At 25.6% G+C, this 21,491-nt stretch overlaps 2 protein-coding genes across 4 annotated transcripts in view; one reads left to right on the top strand and one right to left on the bottom strand.

Moving 5' to 3' along the window:
- Nucleotides 1-21,491, top strand: part of LOC114124617 (mucolipin-3-like) — a 117,094-nt gene that overhangs the window by 74,198 nt on the left and 21,405 nt on the right. The window lies entirely within an intron of this gene.
- LOC114124624 (trehalase) overlaps nucleotides 1-21,491 on the bottom strand; it is a 98,925-nt gene that overhangs the window by 64,103 nt on the left and 13,331 nt on the right. For 2 of the 3 annotated variants that reach the window (XM_050205967.1, XM_050205969.1), the window contains exon 2: nucleotides 19,761-19,960. In XM_050205967.1, coding sequence (XP_050061924.1) covers nucleotides 19,761-19,798 — 38 coding nt within the window. In that variant the 5' untranslated portion in view covers nucleotides 19,799-19,960. Of the gene's footprint in view, nucleotides 1-19,760; nucleotides 19,961-21,491 lie in introns of those variants that run through there. The other variant, XM_027987928.2, reaches the window with a different exon arrangement.

Raw genomic sequence — 21,491 nt, forward strand, 5'->3', positions numbered from 1 at the left:
GCAATTAAACGGAATTGCGATAGCGGCAGCGCATATAGGTGTATAGGCACTGTATACATAAGACATAACATAATAATATAATATATATATATACTCAATGAACGTATATTACAGTGCTATTAAATTACCCGTAGCCTTATGAACCGCGCGTATATTTACTTATGTATTGTAATGTCGCGTAAATTATACGATAAATATAATATTGTGAATGTATCGGTGTCTGTGTAACTGTGTAAGCGATTGCGATTTCCCTACCCGTTGTTATTTTCATATTTCATTTAAGGTATATTATTATGTTCATTATTGGGAGGTTTTTCACTGTTTTATCGCGAGCCAAGAGGGCGGTATAGTGCGTGTCTAACGCATATAGGTACCTACGCAACTTTTAAATTTAGTTTATGCGACGTCTGATAATGCACAATAGATAAGTAATACGTTAGAACGGCGAACTGCTTTTGGACAAAGTATTGAACGACGCGTACACGAAATTGCCTCCTCTCCTCACCTACCTAGCAGTCCCACCGATTTCAAAAAAACACCAAATGATTTTAAATTGAGTTTCGCTAATTGCAAAACATTATAAGTGTATTTTTTTTACAATTTTCACAATTGACAGTGTCCACGGTCATTGTTATGACTTCGTTTCCGTTATTTTTTTTATATATACTTCTAATGGTGATGACCGAAGTACACCGATCACCTGTATGGTCTTTTTCTAGTTTTTTGATTTTGTATATATACGCTAGATCGCTAGAACGGCCATTGAATACTTTGAATTCCTTAATGCGTCTCCGAGTGACTATAGCTTTTTTTTGAGAAAGTATTATTATAAAATTCTGACGTGTATTATAATATACTTTACATAAAATCAAATCCGCTTCAAATAGGTGTAGTTACATCACTCGTTATAAATATTTACACAGTTATTTACTGACTGTTTATACTAATAAAGTGACGCATTGGTGTTTGGAAACTGATAACTGTAAGATATAGTATATCATGTATATATTTCCACGTGGATTAAATTTATACAGATTTTTATCTTTTGCGCCCAATATCAAATAATTGGATACACCTAGTACTAGCTTTCACTGTCCACTGCAGATATTCTATCAAACGCGAATGAAACCGATTTCACACGCGCATCAAAGCACAATATTTATTCTTATAACGATTACGCGGATGTTGAAATATTCTAGTATAAGGTAGATATTATGTACACGCCATACACACTAGTAAAGGTGCTGGTATTGGCATTTACACGAGGTATCTACCACGCAGAGTATGTGCACAACCGTATAATATAATATTATATACTCGTAATGCGCAGCTATATATTATACACCGCGATTTCTGGGATATTAACCGCAACGATAATAACCATTGGGTGTGGGTATGGTTGTTTTGGTGTTTGATACACAAACCTTTATTGTGCCATCGCGTTAAACGGTGGTTAGGTAGGATTTTAATTACATACGTCATCTGGTCGGAGATGGACGAATTTAGACAATTATTTACTTCCGGTAACGCGCACGCAGACGGCCGCGCTGCCGCGCGAATGATAAACTCACTGATATATTATACGCATAGATACGTATATCCATGTTATGTACATAATATAATATTATGTATACGGCGTACAGGGAAATAACAGCAGAGGCCGTGTTATTTGTATTATTAGGACACGGATTTTCGTGTAAAAAAAATTTGTTAAAGACAAAAATTGTGAAATCCGGGCAATCGTTTAAATATTTAATCAAAGCGGACAAAAAATATTTTTTAAAACTACCACTTATAAAAAGTTATTTTTTTTTTTATGAACTAGTAAATAGATGGGTACTAAAACAATGTGAACCAGTGGTAAAACGCGTATATTCATTTATAATTTTCATCGTTTGTTCTAACACGAGTAAACAACGTTTTGAAAATAATCGAATAAGTTATTCATTTTGGATTTCCTGGTAAATAAAACAATGTATTCGAAACCTTTGAACATTTTGAAACTTAAAAACTAATGAAACCTTTTCTAAGCTCCAGTTCAAACTCAATGGCGTGATGTATATTGTGAATTGTACATGTTTAAATGTTTTAATCGTACTTTATTTAATTAAATGTTTTACTACGAATCTCCTGCTACGTGTTTAGGTGCAGATTTAATTCTCCAACAGTGCTTTTGAACGTTCAAGGCTTTCGGTAAATAAATACTATAAGTACGGTGTGCCGTGTACATATTGTATCCTTTTTTAATCCCCAATTTATTATGAATTCGCATTATTCATCATACAGGTATAGTTGAGCGGCATCGCTCTGGAGCCAACGTCCGACCCGCGCTTAATCTGGTTTGACGACAATATCTAATCTAATAATATCGTAAAAAATAAGTACCATAATAATTTATAGTAAAAAATAAAATCGAAACGGCAGGCGAGGAGGTGGTGGCGCAGATCGACACCGATACAGAGAGATGCTGAATTGATCCGAAGGCCACAGTTGTTATTTTGACCCCTACAGGAAATAATTTATAACACAATAATATATCGCACACGCACGCGCACATACACACACACACGCGCGCGTACTTACACGCATATAGATACAATGCAACGAGCAAAAATGACGAACCGTGCAGTGTCGAATTACGTACGACGCGTTGGTCCTTGATTCTTCAAACCGTCGTAATGACGGCGATATTATGTACATAATAAAATATAATATTATGTGTGTTTGATTTTGACGTGTTCGCACGGAAGACGTACCTACGTTTCAGGGAACGCCGGTCGGAAATTATTGTTCGATTCTCGGCCGAACACGCATGTTTGTGACGAATTAATATAATAATATTATATATGGTGTACAGTGTACTAAACATGATATTATGATAAACAATAATAAACCCGCGTTATCGGTGGACAGTGGCGTAATCGTAGCGAGTGAGATCCTGATGAATGGATGTCGATTACACCAACGACAAACCCTTAGCCATCACTCTTCTCTCCGCGTTAGCTTTTTTCACTGTTCCGACTGTTGCGCGAATTTTCAAAGAATAATGATTATTTACGATAAAATGTCGATTATATAAATTCCAAACTCGTACTTGTATAATAATGCTATCATATACCTATACCTATGTGTTATATTAAACTATGTAAAATCTGAATTCAAGAATTTACCCCTTATAGCTTTTAAATGTTGATACAGGTAGGTATTGTAATTAGTATTGTAATAAGAGTTAAGAGTTAAAACTATTTTAAGCATAACGGTTTAAAACTTCCAAATAAGTATAACCTACCTAATTAGAAACTGTTGTTGCATGGAGATACAAAAAATAACCCACTACTTTCATAATATTTTTTACCTTTTCTTAAATATATTTATTATATTGATAACATATATACCTCATGTTCCCATTGAATTAAGTGCGTGACTGGGTAGATGAGTTACAACAGAAATATTTATTGCTCAGCCTCCCCGGTGTCAGTACGTCAGAGCTCATATAGTTGCATTTGCAGTGACATTTAATTTTTTTCTTATTGATCTTAATTCATTACAATTACGTATAATTTTGATTTATATTTATAAAAATTTAAATCAGTTAAAAAAATTGTATATGTTATATCGTTAAATATAATATTAGTATATTACATAGCGATTGTTTTAGTTTGAAGTATATATAAACTATATAATATATAATATAAATAGGTAATGAAAAAAATGTAATATAATATTATAATATTATGGTATGTCCTAGTGAAAAAAATTCATCATGCCTTCCCGCAAGACCTAACTAATATTAAGCTTTAAACTTAAAATCTACACAAAAAAAATTTTTCAATATTTTTAAATTGCTATAAGAGCAATATATGAGAAATTTTCTCATATACCTATTTAAGATTTAATATTAACTCACAAAAATATTTATTAATATACCTTAATCGAAAAAAAATTAAGTGTAGTCAGAAATTTCAAATGTCTGTTGACTATTAGTAGTATAAAAAAGTCAAGTTATTTTGAAAATTATTTCATTGAATCATAATAAAAACAAAAATAAACCAGTATCGTGTAAGAATTTCCATTTTACATATTTTTGGTTTTATTTCGAAAAATACTGTTGACATTTTTTGATTTTAACCCTCTTAGAGAATTATTTAGATCTAATTTGTTACCTGTATAATCACCCTTAAGTTTAAAATTAACGGCGGAGATCGATTTCCCAAATTTTCAGAATCGTGTTATAGCTAAAATTAACATTTTTATTGCTTCAGAGTTAATTAATAATACAATACAAATTTTAAGAAAAAATCATTGTAAAACCAATGTACCTGCTATACATTCATAGCTTCCACTTAGAATCTAAAAAAATGCTTGCTTATTCGCATACATACTATTACTATAAAGCAAATGCATACATATATAAGAAATTTCTACATTTATAAAAAATTACAATAATAATAATATTAAAATTTATAATGTACCTACGTCAGTAACGAAACTTAATTCGTAAAGGAAAAGGTGAAGGGGTCAAACTTATATATGTACAATATAAAGTTTTGTTTTATATCTTTTTGCAAAAATTATTATTATATTACATTATTACAAGTTATATAAATTAATATTTAATACCAAATAAAATATATTATTTTATATAGTTCTCAAATAAGGCTAGAAGGAAGGGGATTCCATGCTCGAGACCCTCTTTCTAACTTGTGTCACCGACTTTACGTTCGTAACAAAGTCCACAAAAATTACTACGTGCGCAATATTTCATTTGGAAAAAAAAACTCGAGAATATTACTGTAAAAATGATTGCGACGCTTTTTGTACAAATTGCACGTAATTAATTAGTTTTCGTAGTAGGTACTTGGATAAATGTTTGTCGAAAAACGCAAATGCATTTAAACTATAGTTACCGATACTCGATAGTATTATATACATAGCGTCTCTGCCTTACATCTATACAACGGAAACGGGAAAATCAAGCAAAATTCCACAACCCAAAATCAAAATCTGTGGCAATATATAATTTTGTAATCTGAACATAAGCAACTATCAAGTATGCCAAGAGGAATATTTTCGAGTTAATATCATTTACATGTTTTTTATAAGATATTGTTTAACGAAGAAGTTATATTCACATAAGACAAGTTATATAGTTATAAGTATAAGCGTTATATATTTTATTTTGGGTACATAATATATAATAGCTAGTATAAAAAAATTAAAAACTGCGTAACTTCATTGTAAGACATCATTTTAAAATTTACAAAAGGTACAAAGTATCATTTCAAAAATATACTTCTTTCAACATTTGATTATCAAATTCTAATAATTGTTAATCTATAAGCAAATATTTGTGTCATGTAGGTAATATTATAAAAACTCGAACAATTTTAATTTTAAAAAGTTTATAAATAACTTAAAAAGAACTAAAATATTTTTAAAATATCATCATACAAATACATATATTAACAGTTTTTAAATATCTTAAGTCTCCTGCAGTTATTCATTTGTTGGTTACAACAAAAAAATGCGCATACTTATAATAATGCGATAATATTAATAATTAATAAATTATACATATGTATGAATATTATATTATAATTAATTAAAACAGTACCTAATTGTAGGGAAATAGGGATTAAACCATTGTGTCGCCCCGATCAGGTATCGAATGCTCAAACTTACGACACATATAAGACATATTGCCTTATAAGTATAGAATAATAACTGTAATAATTAATTTAATCTAGTTGTTACAAAACGCGTAAGTATGGGTAGAGGAAAAGCTCTAAACGTCTTAAGACTGGTATTATACGGGGTAGGTAAAACTTGTAGGTATACTGCTATAGCTTTCCATAACTACCTCAATGTATTTTGGATAAACAAATCAATTTTTAAATAAATATTAAATTTTAAAAACAATAATAATTATTGTCTTTTATTATATTACCGATTTGTATAACCAATTAATGACTTGAAATTTGAACACAATAAATATCCGACCAAATATAATATTTTTAACATTAATTTAAAGTGCACTAACCATAGATACTCATGACTAAGTCATGAGTCATGACTAAAGTAGGTAATTACTAATATTTTTATCAAAATAATTGAATAGATAAAATAAAATATCTTGAAATACAATATTAGAATTAACCGAAAATATTCATTATTCAATTATATGTATAGATATTATTCAATATTTATATATAAATACGATGATACACACAGAATAATACTTTATAATTAATTACTCACAATAATAATTAATCACACAATTGTTAAAACTTATTACAACTTAATTAAATTTGTTAAATGTTTATATTAATAAACGAGAATTAACCACTGTACATTTTAGGTATACCTATCGTCAGCTGACTCATTAACCTCCAATGGGATCCCAGTATTTAAACAGAAGGATATTAATATATCGATGATAAAATTATTAATATAGGGGATGATAAGAGAGAGAAAGTTGATTACATAGTAGGCGCCACATTATTCAGCATATTGTGTTAAATTTCGAAATTCAAAAATAATTTCCAAGTCAATGCCTCTTATTATAACTGATACAATAGCACCATAGGTAACAAATCTTGTCTCTTATTTAGTTATGACTTAGTATACGTATATACGAATACTTTTCAAGTACCTAAAATAACACCGAATTCAACAATAGTTTGAAAATAGTTGATTCATATGACTAAAAAAACTTGGTAAGAGAGAAAATTAAGAAGAATTAAACTTGAATTTAATGTTAAAAATTACTTTTTATTTTTTGAACTTGTAAAAGTAGCAATTTAAATAGACTATTTTTTTTTAAAATCAGTTACATATTTTTTAACTAAACATATTTATGTACTAATTACCAGTTAATAACAGTAATTGACCTATTACTAACAGAAGTTATTTATTATTTAGGAAGATTTTTAGTAGCGCGAACTCAATACTAAAAATGTATAAACATTCATTGTTGATAATTTGTTTGGTCAATGTTTACCAATTCAAATTGTAATATTAGAATTTAATGAATATTCCTAACACACAATATAGTTAGAAAAGAACAATGCTTATACGTTTTTATCTTATATAGATACCTGTATATATTTATTGCCTTTAAAAGCTATATTATTAATTATAAAATATATTAATTGAATACAATATAATAATTTTATTTTAATGGAGACAAAAACATTGACGTATAATTAATTCAACACACCTATCTAAATATAATATCATAAATCAAATATTGTTTTGTAAGACAAAACTTTATACAATATGGCTAACCAACATATTAACATCTAATAAAAAATATGAAACTTTAGAGGTTTTAGAACATTTTTTTTGCGTATTTTGATAAATTTCACACAGATAAAAAAATCAATATAATATTCTAGTTCTTTAATCGTTCTACTTAAAATAATATAACAACATTGGTTGGAATAAAATTAATAATCTTTTATAAAAAATGATTTGGTTTGTTATACCACGTGGATAACAAAACAATTATCAATCAAATTTAATTTAATTAACGATAATTTGTTTATATTAGTAGTATATTTGCTATTGTTTAATAATTAATTTTTGAGCAGTAATCACACCAATCAATTTAAAAGAGATAAACCAAAACGTTTAGTGATCCGGAATCATAATTCCTTTACATAAACCGGTGCAATTATGTACGAATAAGTAAATCGTCTGTTATTTACCTAGTTTAAACGAGTCACTAATGTGCTCCATAAAGTCAACAAAATCTTTTTGTCATTAATTTAAAAATTTTCAACCTCAGTTATTTTAACATACCGAAATATAAGTAGGTACAAGAATCGTACAATAAGCGTATTAACTGTCAAAATTGTGGTTGTACATTTAAAATCATTATCGATACTTTTTCGTTACTCTAGTAGGTAATTTAATGTTGATTTTATGAATCTAAGCATACAAGTGCTAAAAAAATCAAACGTTAATGAAATTTAAAAAAAACCTTTCATAGCGTTATCCTTAGTAATTTAACGTATGTCTAATTATAACACTCTATGAAGATATACTTTATAAGAATAATGTCAGTACTATAAAGCTAAATTTTTCTATAAAAGATTTTAAAATAAACTACCCCACAATCTCAAAATTCTTATTAAAAACCTAATCTATCATCCTTCTCTATTTTAGAAAATCATCCAAGACACTTAAAGTACAACTAGTACCATGATCTTCTTTATAGTTAATATAATATTAACCAACTAAATAATTTTTCAAAATGGGTAGTGTCCACCAATGTATGGTGATGTAGTATGTAATATCTTCTATTAAAAGTTTTACTAATATAAAATTCACATTAATATGTATTATATAAATTATCTTTATACGACGTGTATAATAGAATATCCATTGTAATGAAACTTTTGTTATACTCACAAATAAATGTATAATACCTTTAATACTATTTAAACTGATCGTATATTAAATTTTAACGAGTAAATTCCGCAGTTGATAGCAATATTACAATAAAATATAAATTCCAAAATTATAGCACACAATGTCCACATAAAAATAATATTATTAAGTTTGTACAAATTTACTATTAGGATTCTGTATTTTAGTGACATAACAAATTTAATATGTTGATCATATTTAAATTTTTGTTTACCCACCAAATAAATACCTATGTACCTACACAATCAACAAAATGTTTGCAAAGACTTGTTTTTAGAAATAATTAATTTTGCATTTAAAATCAAAAATGTATAATGTCATCACGAAATTATTGAAACCGTGCGTGCAATCTAAATAGGTAGGTACTTTACTTAATAATTAATGTAGAAAACGATAAAATTAATTAGTACTCAAAGGATAAAATTATGTGCAAACCACAGAGTAATAATATACTAAATAGGTAGTGAATATACTTCAATAGATATGTAATAATTGTTTTAATTAATCACACACATTTCCGTTATTAATCAAATTGGATCGATACTAATGTCCTAAATATACCTAGGTAAATTAAAATTGTTCTATTCTGTAGAAAATTATTTTACCTATAAGTATTAATATAAAATTTAGCAATTAAACTTGGGACATTATAAAAACACCTATATGTAACCTTGAATTAAATGTACTAGATGGAATAAGTTATACAGGTATAATGTTACTATAATTATAACATACGTCATTTCTAATGATGAATAGTGTATAGGTACCTACACAATCGTCACTCAGTTTTGTTCGACAATTAAAGTTTTGAAACAAGAGGATTTTATAGAAGCATAATTTATTTTTAAATGGTAATGGGTAACGCAATTGTTGGTAGTAGGAGTTAATATAATTGTACGGTGCAATGAAATACTAACTGCGCCCCAAAATTTAAATAGAATTAAATAAAGTGTAGAAATTCATTGACAGACATTTATGAATTAATGCCGAAAAATCTGTTGAATATGGTCAAAAACAGTGAATATAACTAAATTACTACGAAGGTCAAAGCGAAAAATGAAATTGCTTTCGATAGAAATCGGCAGTATAGGTACGTGAAAAAAACCAATGACCTCCACATCAACTGTGGTGGCCAATTAAAAAATAAAAACGGTGATTAGCGCACTTTCATCTAGATACCCATGAATAACACTATTTAAAAAAAAAAAACCCCATAATAGAAGAAATATTTAGACAACAATCATTTTCATTATGATATGTAAGAATTTGATTAAAATTATTGATCAAACGGAACAGGTATCACGAGTTGAACACGGAAGCAATAATAATAATAGTAATAAATTGTATAGAATTTAATCTCTATCTCTCTGTAGTAATTTTTTTATTTTCCTACTGTGTAATATTTATATTCTATTTAATCGAGGAAATAAAATTATGATACGAAGTACCTATTTGAACAAAAAATTATAAAACTATTCCGTTCTCGGTTCACGAATTTTTAACACGATTTCTGAATAAGCAAAACATATGATGAGGATCGAGAATTTTAAGGTTAAATTATTTTAAAATTATAAAAGCCAAAAACAGATTAATAAACGCTCGGCATTTAAGATGTGTACTTAAGTACCTACCCATATTATAATATGAATCTCCATTAAATCCGTATATCATATTGTATACATAAATATAATAATATATTGTACCTATTAATTAATGTCAATATAATACAGCTATCAGATAACTTTTCAACAAATTGCTTTTAATCTAAAAAATAATTGGTTATTTTATTATCTTGGTTTTACACCCTCTCCCCACCGGGGTTATTAAGTTCAATTATTTATTCTTGTTAAAATAATTTAAATGAATTAAATTGTTTACGGAATTATCGTTTTCGTCACGCGATTTGTTGTACTATAATATACTCAACCAGTTTAAACATGCCTATAATAGATAATCTAATGAGCTAAGCAAGCAGAATTCGCCGAACTTCAGTCAAAAATATTATAGCTACACAGTAAATATTATATAATGTATACACTCGAATATATAGCACGTATTTAATCAATATATTTTACATATTTTAATAAAGCAATCGAAAGGTGAACGAGTAAAAATATTTTTATTTTACATAATTATTGAAGATTCTTTTTGGAGATTGAGTATTAGTTTAAAAAACCTTGGTGACCTTAATTAATAGAATAAAAAATTTTAAAACTGAATACCTACTAAATATTATTTTAATAAAAGCATTATCACTATACATTTTAGTATGGAACATCGAGTATTAGCATATCAATACAGTTATAAATATAAATATATGTGTATGGACGAATTGATTAGATATTAAGAATCTTAAAAAGCCATCTAAACATTCTAAACATTTATAATATTTGTCTTTCTGGCATGTAACACAACAAAAATATCAGAAATAATAGGTTTAAATGTTTTATCACATTTTATTGTGCTAACAACATTTAATAAAAAAACATTAATGTTACAGTCAAAGTAAAATTACTTTTATAACATTTTTGATATTTATAAACTAAAATTGTTGTACATCTACAAGATTGTAAAAAAATTATACCATACTCCATCATAATAAATAAATACTAATAAATACTTAAAGCTTGTCGACACTCGTGTATTAGATTAAAACGTGTCATGGAAATTAAAACAAAACGTTTTCCTAAAATTGTTTAAATATATATATATAAAATAGATAGTTGATACCGATCCTCAGAAATTGGCAGTAATACGACCAAAATTTGTAGATAGTTATTGTTAATGACAAAAACAAAAAAAAATTACATTACCAAGAACCACCTATGCGCATAGAAAAAAAATTAAATGAATGTCATTATACTTATAAATTCACAGCCGTCACGATGGAGCAATTGATTATACATTGTGTACTTTACAATAGCTAGACAACAGTAAAAAAGCACAAAAATATTTTCGTGAAACATCAGTGCATCACTGTATATCGATTGGAAATTTGGCATAGAAAAATGATAACATTTTCCAAACAATTTAAAAAAATGAACAGAAATTGCAATAAAATACCTACATGAATAATACATTATGCACATATTATACAATCTGCAAGCAGCAAACGTATTTAATTAATACACCGAATGGATTGATTATATAAACCACAACTACTACAAAAGAAAAGAAACGTGATAAAAATTAATTTATAAATACAACGATAACCTTTAGAAAAAAATAAAAATATCGTCAAGCCAAAAATAAAATTAACCGATATTAATTCTGCCAAATTCAATATTATTCATTAAACGATTATAATTCAATTTGAGTAAGTATTATAAAATTATTGTGTTTTAAACAATAATCAATTAAACTGTATTAAGTTACAATGCTTCAAATAAAAATCGTGTAAATAAATAGATTCAATTAAATCTTAGCACCTTTGATCGAATCATTTGAACATTAATTATACTGTTTCGTTGAAAGAAAAATGTTATAGTATATATATATATATATAGGTGTGCAAAATTAGATAATATAATAACATCTATACAATTTATAAATATAATTTATTATTATAATATTATAAATAACTTTAAAACATTACACATTTATTTTAATTCATAAGTTTAAGAAAAAGTGTACCGTAAGATAAGATAACTTCAAATGAAAAATTATATCCAACAAACGTTTTAAATGCTAATAAATAATGACCTTGTATGTCGATGCTAATATTCTATGAATCTTAGAAAGGTATTGCATAAAATAAATCTAAGTATGAAGTAGGCGATAGTGGTATAGGTACTCGGTATTATATGCAATTTGCGTTTAAAATCAAATAAATACCTAAAATAGTTTAATGATTAATATTGTTTAGAATGCATTTTGTGTTATCAGAAAACTGGAAAATAAAATTATAATTAGTATACAATTTGAAAATCTAAAGTGCGAGTGTACTTATTACAATCTATTTTTAAAAAGTTTACAAATCAGTTTTATATCTTTGTATGTCATTAATAATTATTAGTCAATTTGGTGCTAAGAAATAATATACATTGCATGATAATTTAACACTGAAATATGATTTCAATTTAAAAATGTATGTATACCTATGGGGCAGCTTGTATATTAAATCGCAACTTATTACACGTTCGACTCAGGGGAGCTTAATAACTTATCCTTTCCCATGTGATGTCAAACAATCTTATGAGTCGATCACCTAACCCACATTCCGAAATTATTGATTAGGTTAATTTAGATTCCATAACAGTGGTAATATTAAATTTAAAAACATGAGCCTCAAATACAAGAATTGTTTATATGTACCTACTTATTTACAGTATAGGCATATACGATTTATCCAACTTGAGTCTTAAATTGCGTTATATTTTGAACCAATAGGCTTCAAAAGAGTCCAGTTTGATAATCGACCACTTCAGACCACAGTCAACATAATAATATGAGAACTCATCAACACAGACACTATTTAAAAACTACACAGTGTTATCATTTGAAAAAAATTATTGTGAAATTTACTTTTAATATAAATACCTATTGTTTAAGAATTTTTTTTTCTAATTTTTAAATAAAACTATTTAACTATAAAACTTGCAAAAAACTTGAATAATTATTAGTGATAAAAATATTTCGCACTAATTAAAAACACTTTATTATTAATTACTTTATTGAGAATCGTATGGTACATATTAAACATTTGTTAATCAAATTTTATCAAATGGCAATCAATTTTTTAATTTTATTTGGCAGTTATTATAAACTTAAAAATAGTTTTACGATTTACATCCAATATTATATAATACGTTGTATAATGATGCTAATTAGGTATGGTAACCTAACTTCATTAAAAATATTTTCCATTATTAAAATATGTACAATAAAAAGATAAATTACTGACATGGTACACGTAATATTAACATCAGTAGATAGATTTTATTAATTAATATAAATAAGTGATTCATAGTAGGTATGAAAATTTTCTGTACATAACATTATTCACACGCGTTACAGAATATAATTAGACCCTATAATAAACCCAGCACCCGAACGTACATCTCGACTGTAGTCAAATTTGCATTCTTAAATTAACATAGTATGCTAATGATATTATTAACAAAATATTTAATTCTAATATTATAGCCTATAGGTGATCAATACCCACTATATTGAACAAATCAATATTTTTACACATGTGGCTTATTTATTTTTATTTATAGTCTATAATACAGATATTGAACAACGTTCATACGTTAAAATGACATACTAATTCATAAACTAGATTTTAAATTCAGCAAAAGCTAATTATTATATGAATATTTAAAAATAAGTGTGTTATTTTGTGTTTTGAATGTGTTCATTTGACTTTGAACGGTTTGGCCGAGTGTCAAAAACTCATTGGCAACACCTCTAATGTACGACAATGCGATACATTATATATACCTACTAGCAACGCTAATAAATAATGATTTAATTCAAAATATCACAAATCTCATTTATTTTTTTTTATTTCTTCGAAATTAAGTAATAATGCTTTTAATTCCTATAAATTTGTTTTATCTATAATAATATGATATAATATATTTTTATCGTTTGAAAGTTTTTATTCGTGTATTCACATACAACAAGTCATAACATAATGTCATGATATTATACATAAAATTAAGTATAATACATTACACTTACACTAGGACTCAACAATGAAATATTTGAAATATGATTTATCTAAATTCTAACTAAACACATTGTCTTACTGTTATCATCCTACAATGGTTTCGAATAGAAATTGGAATACTTGTCACCTGCATAAAAAACAAGCTCCATTAATGTTCGAAATTTTTAAAAGAGACACATAATATGATAAATTGGTACTGTTATCTGTTGTTAATCTGTACTGTATAACGCATCTATCAATACTGAATAGTTTCAATACATCAAAATCCATAAGTCAGAGCATATATTGTATTCAAAGGCAACCCAAAACATAAATTAGTTAAAAACTCGAAACTGTTTAATTGAATTACTTCAAACTGTTTAAAGTCCTATTGTAATGACCTAAGCTTTTTTTTAATTTAAGATACGACGTTACACACCAGTTTTTAAGGGGTTTAATGTAGGCAATCTTAGTGAATGAGACAAGTTAAAATTTTAAATATAAATTTTAAATTCTATAGATTTATATTTTAAATACAAATGCAAAAGAACATAGAAATGCTTCTATTTTAATACCCTAGTGTTGGGTTTTGCATAAGATAATCACTCAAATTACTATACAAGTTGAAAAATACAATTTATTCACAATAAATAAGACGATAAAACACTTGATATATTCAATCGTACCATTAAAAATACGTACAGTATCAGAATTTAAGTTTGAAAAACATAAAAATAACGAATTTTATGTGATGATTTCTTTTTTTAAATTAATCATATTAAAGAAATAAAAATGCTATGAAACAGTAAATATTTTTTCCTAGACCTTGTTTTAGTTCAGTATAAGGTTTTATTACTGTTAAGTCCGAGAGGTTCTTTTTCCCACAAAACGATTTTTACAATATTTTATGACTGAATGGTCATAACTATAATAACTTATAAAACTAGTCTATAAGACTATAACTAATAACTATGATTAAAATAATAATATATGTTTTTTGTTTTATCACCACAATGTACATACATATCACCCTATATACAGTAATGATTTTTAATAAAAATAAATCAATATAATACTTGTAGGTACATTTCCTGATTTAATAAATTAACAAACACAAATATGTTATTACCTAACCACTGCAATATGTGTTCAGTAGGAAGAATGTTAAATAAAATGGTTAATTAATCTTTAAAATAATTAAAAGTTGCACAATCACTATAATATGTAACCCAGGTGTGGTAATTAAAAAAATTAACTGACTTTTTTAAATAAGCTTAGTTAGTATATAAATGCACAATTGTCTGTATTGAGTTTACACTTTAAACTTTTAGGGTTATATCTAGATAAACTGCTATGTGTTAACTATATTATCAGCATTATATGACTTCACGTTTATTTTGACTTAAATAACTCAATTAATAATTTCAATCATCTTGAATACCTTTTTATCGAATAAGTATTAAAGCTGAATCATGTTTGTAAAATTTGAATTGGTTTAATAATGTATTTTTTGTTATCATCATATTTTTATACTAGAAAATATATTTTTTTTAATTTTCTTAAAAATATTCAATATTAAGGGTAGTTTCTACTGATATATTGATCTAATAACTAGTTAGTACTTTAAATGGCCGAGAAAAAAAATTGCACTGACTTCTTTTAAAAAATAAGCAGAAAAAATAAAAAAATTACCGAAAACATATCTATTATCCATAGTTTTTTAAAATTTTCACTGAATATTTATATTAGCTATTTCTAGATATATTATAATTTTCAAAATACTTTTTCTATTATTCAACCACATTTATTTATAATATTATATGATTAATAATTATTTATATTATAGATGTTTTTAATTTTCAATTTTTTTTTTAATATTTTCCCATAATTGCTGATGAAAAATTTTATTTTCAGTAAAAACTGCTTCAATATATTTTAATTTAAGGTTTTTTGTAAGTCTTACTGAAATTAAAAAACATAATGAATTATCCAATTTTTGACGTTTGAAGCTTAAATTTTGATGGAATTGATTCATAAAACGTAAAATAATGAATTTTCTTCAAACGATTTTTACTAATTTAATGTAGTACAAACACTATCAATCTTAGAAACTTAAATTTATTCAAAATAACTTAAATTATATTTCCTATACACAATGAAATTTTCATAATATTTAAACTAATTTTAACTATTTTATATCCTGAACTTAATTACACCGATCTACATAAACTTGTAAACCAATAACAATAATTTATAATATAATATTAAAATAACCATTACCTAAGTTATATGTGCAGTATTTGGGAAAAAAAGTTCAACCTATCATATTATAAATATAAAAATAAATAATTAATAGTTAAATCACTCAAATAAATAAGTTATAAATTATCTTTGTAAATAGAGGCTGACACGCTGTCTCCGGTCATAATTTTACATCACATGTATTAATCTTATCATTGAATTAAAATTCAACACATGCATCAGAGTGACCTAATAACATACTTAACTCAATTACGAGGTATATTCAAAATCTTTACCATATAGCAGAGTTAGAGTGACATCACCGGATTTTTTTAATAGAATTTTATGTAAATCATATTTGGTTAAAAAAAAAACTGTCACTAGCAATTCTTTTTAAGTTATTCAACATTTAAAGCTTGAAACACAAAGAATGAAAGAACATAGTATATTAAATATACTTTACTTGATTATCAACTGAATTACATACTTTAATTAAAATGAAATAAACATCATATCTTTATCACTTAATTAAATGTAGAAGTAGTGATAATTTATCGTTAGTTAAATTTAATTTAATTTTCTGTACAGTGAGTGTCAAGTACTCGAGTAGGTCACTATAATGGATATATTAAATTTGGATTCAATAATACATCATTGCTTACAAAAAATGATTCTCAGCGAAGACAGTCTACTCGTAATATGTTTATTAGAAGGTTCATATCAATAAGTATATTTTATGATAAGTTTTAAAGTAATTTATTTTACTTAGTATTATATATGTATTATGTATTATGGTTGATTTAATTTTCGTCGAAAACATTGCATTTATATTAAATTATCATAATAACTAAATAAAGATGAAAAATTGTAGCAATTTTGAATTTATTTATTTTTAAATGTTCAAAAATATTAATATTTTTCGATATACTTGACTGTTCTAAGTGAAACATATTATATTGAATGATTTATATTCTTATTATGATTAAATTATTTTCTAATAAGGCACAAAGAATAATGATATTAAATGATTGTATCAAACAATAAAATTATTTTGTGGTTGTACACAAAATTAAAAATCATAATATAATTTAATGTATTACATACCTAATAATTATATGCATGTATGCAATACAAAATAGTTCTAGGTACTATTTATAGACAATGAAAGTATACAATCATAGAATATATTATTATAATGATTTATAATAATAAAAAAAATATGTTACTGTACTTCGTTTTTATTTACTAGAACCTTCCTCATCCCTATTTAATGATCCTTAGTACGTCACTGGACGCCAGCTCGTCGTATACCAATATAACTGCATAAGATTTATAGACGTGTAGTATTATTCATTCATCAGCAGTACTTCACCTGTCTTTTTTTTTTTAGCTCTGATATTGCAAATTCATTCGATTAACCTTGATGAATTTAACGACAATTACCACTTAGTTTTATTGAGCTAAAAATAAACACCATTCAGTTAAAATAGGGATATAAAAGGGTCTTGTATGAAGGAAAGGTCATTTTCCTCCTACACACAATATAGAAAACAGTTTACGTGTCATAAATAATTGGTTTATAGGAAGTTAGACCGCGGTACTTAATTTTAATAAAAATACATCAACGCAATACGTATACGTATGTGTTACAATAATTCAACATTTCAAATCTTAATTGAGTGAAAAATATGTTTTAATATTTAATCTATTAATAACATACGCAGCATTGTAACTACTATACAAGTCTACAAACTGTTTATAAGCGTGTTATAAACCGTATCCTTATTTCGATACATCAACATGACTGTGCAGAATTATGTGCTTAATAATATAATATGATATATAAAGCTCAGAAGTTATTATATTAGTATATTTTTGTTTTTCTTTATGAATTTATCACTAAGTAAAATATAAAATATCTATTTCATGATAAAACGATTACCTAGAATAAAAGTTCTTAGTAAATATTTTTGCAAAGTCGCGGTGATATTTTATTGTAAGTAGTAAATACCTTAACTACACATATTTTCTAATTTTACGAATTTCTATTTCATAATTATAAACCCAACATTTTAAAAACTAAAAAGATATATATATATATATGCTTGGAAGTTTGTAATATAATTTGTGTAGTATTTTCTGTAATTTAGTGTCGAATAGGAGAAAAAACCTTCATATACTTAGCAGCAGAACCATAACAGACACATATGAAATTTATACAACATAATTTTTGGACATTATTGGAGCACTCTTCAATATTGTTAGATTAAATTTTCATCAGCATAGTGCTTTTTAAGTTATGATTTTTTATTACATTGACCTAGGTTATTAATAACGAGGTATATTCGAAAGTCGAAACCTTAAATAAATAAATAACAGAGAATTGTCCTCTAGTTTTCTTCTTAATTTACATTAAAAAAAAAAATTATTTTGAGTTTCAATACACTAATATACCTATATTTTAATATGTTTAAGAATAGGTAAAAACACTTCAGTATTTTTTTCCTAATAAAATAATTAATAACATAGTTTTTTAAAAAAGATTTCCCTGCATGTATTATTATTAAAGTGAATTATCTGTGTTTTCTCACGAAATTTTACGATATTTTAATTTTTAAGCAAGTTCTGACTGATATAATATATTATAGTTTAAAAATTATAAGTCACAAATTAAAATATCGTAAAAACTCCATTAGAAATCTTAGATAATTTAGATTTTTACTTTTAAGTCTAATAACAGGTTAATTTAAGTCTAATCTTATACCTAATTACATTCAATTGGAAATGCTAAACGTATAGATTTAATAATTTAATTTATTCATAATTTAAATTTTTAAATTATTAATGAATAATGATTATAATACAAAATACATTTATTTTTTACTTTATAAGAGCATATTTACATGCATTTTAGTACTTTAATTAGATCACTAAGTTCAAAAACCTAAATTAATACGGTCAGAAAAGAAAACTGTATTATATATAGTATTATGTATCATTGTTAACATAATTTTGATCTCAATAATGTACAATACATAAATAGATTTCGACTTTTGAAATAGATGTTGATAATTTCAGATTATTTTAACAGTTTAATGATAGATATTAATGTATAAGTTTTAACTTACGGTTCAACCTGTATCTATATAACAGCAGACGGACAATATTCATCAATATACCTAATCATGATATTCTAATAAGAAAATGTTTACACTTCACTGTCCCCACTAATGGCCAATAAAACCATTAACGTTTGCAAATTTGCAATACAGTAACATACTCTTTTATAGTTTTATGTAATAATAATATCATAAATAATATATCTTATAATATGTAATATAATTGCCGCAGCTCATTAATCGTAACTGTCGAATGTCGATGGAAACATAATAAAGTATATTAATAATTGTTATATATATAATATACTCACAGTGCACTCTTCAGATTGTAATAAGCGTGATGCACCATAGTTGAAGATTTTGGAAAATATTGATTAAAGACTTCCGATGTTAGTAGATAGGTAGGTGTCTCCAATTACTGTAATAGGTAGGTATACAGTCGGAAGATGTATAATTAAGTATTGGTAGTTACTTAGTTGCTACCATTCGATTGGTTTCACTAATCAAAAACCTGGAAAATAATAAATAAAAAAGCAACGAATGAGATAATAATTCTTTCAGTTTTCCCAAAATATGGGAGGGTGTAGGTTAAAATTTTCAATTTTCCTCTCCATTATTGGTGTTTTTTATTTTAACATAAATTTATAACTAAAATGACGACAATGTACCAGAATGAATGTTGTATGAACATCGGACCAACTAAAAAATAAATTTACTATCTACATTCTACATTGATATTAATAACCTTAGATTGTAGTATATAATTATAATACATAAATTATTATTATTACTACTTACGCTTATGACTACAATGATTAGATCAAATACAATATGTACATTTTAATGTGTGAACATATAATTTGAAATAAATAGTTAATTAGATATAAGTTATAACTTAAAAATTACCTATTCAATGTTCGAAGTAAAGCGGCATTAATTGTCAAATTATATTATTAATAACTAACTAACAACCAATCGTTAAAAATTGATTTCTAGTATCAAAGTTTTCAGAAAATTATTTTATTTAAAATTATGATATAATTAAAAATGTATATTATGTATTTGAAAAATGAAAAAAAAATATATTAAAAACGTCGTTTATTTTTTACGTATCTAAATATGACGATGTATAATAATTAAGTATTTCTAAAAATGACGAATCGTATATTATTATATTTTAATAGCGTAAGTTAATATTGCATTGCACACTTAATTATTACGAATAATATAAAAAAATTGAATGAATAATTGAAAGTATAATTGAAATTTAAAAATACAGAACTCATAATAATATTTATTCTAAGTGATCATTGTTGCACTTACTATATAACTACTTACTATTTTTATCCATATGACGATGTATAATAATTAAGTACTTCTAAAAATGACGAATCGTATATTATTATATTTTAATAGCGTAAGTTAATATTGCATTGCACACTTAATTATTACGAATAATATAAAAAAATTGAATGAATAATTGTTTAAAAATAATATCACAAGATAATAAGCAATAAATTAAAACCACGGAAAGCACTCTGCTTTATAGTTTGTGTAGAGTTTTTTTCGTGACGGATGTGTTGAATTCTAATTTAAAGAAAAATCAATATATACCTATACATATTAGATATGTTATAAAAAAACAATTTTGTTCGGAGACAATATGTTTCATTGGATATTTTACTTTATGTTTAAATTTCTATTAATAATACGGTAGACTTAACTAATATTTTGAAAAACAAATTGTATATACATATTACATATTATTATATTATTATTTACTACAAACATAAATATATACAATTCCTAATAACGTTATGCTTTCCGCTCTAGCTATGCAGTATGCTACTATAGTAGCGTGTTCATACTCGTGCTATAGAAACTATAGCTAAATTGTTCTTTTTCTTATTGATTTATATATTTTGATTATACCACTGTCCGCGTATCGTAGTTTAAAATAACTAATATTATCATTATCCAGTACAAATGTATAACTATAATCAATTATCATATCGTCTCGACTCTCGATTAGGTACTTAGAG

This window comes from Aphis gossypii, chromosome X, assembly GCF_020184175.1.
Source record: "Aphis gossypii isolate Hap1 chromosome X, ASM2018417v2, whole genome shotgun sequence".
Classification (NCBI taxonomy): Eukaryota; Metazoa; Arthropoda; class Insecta; order Hemiptera; family Aphididae; genus Aphis; species Aphis gossypii.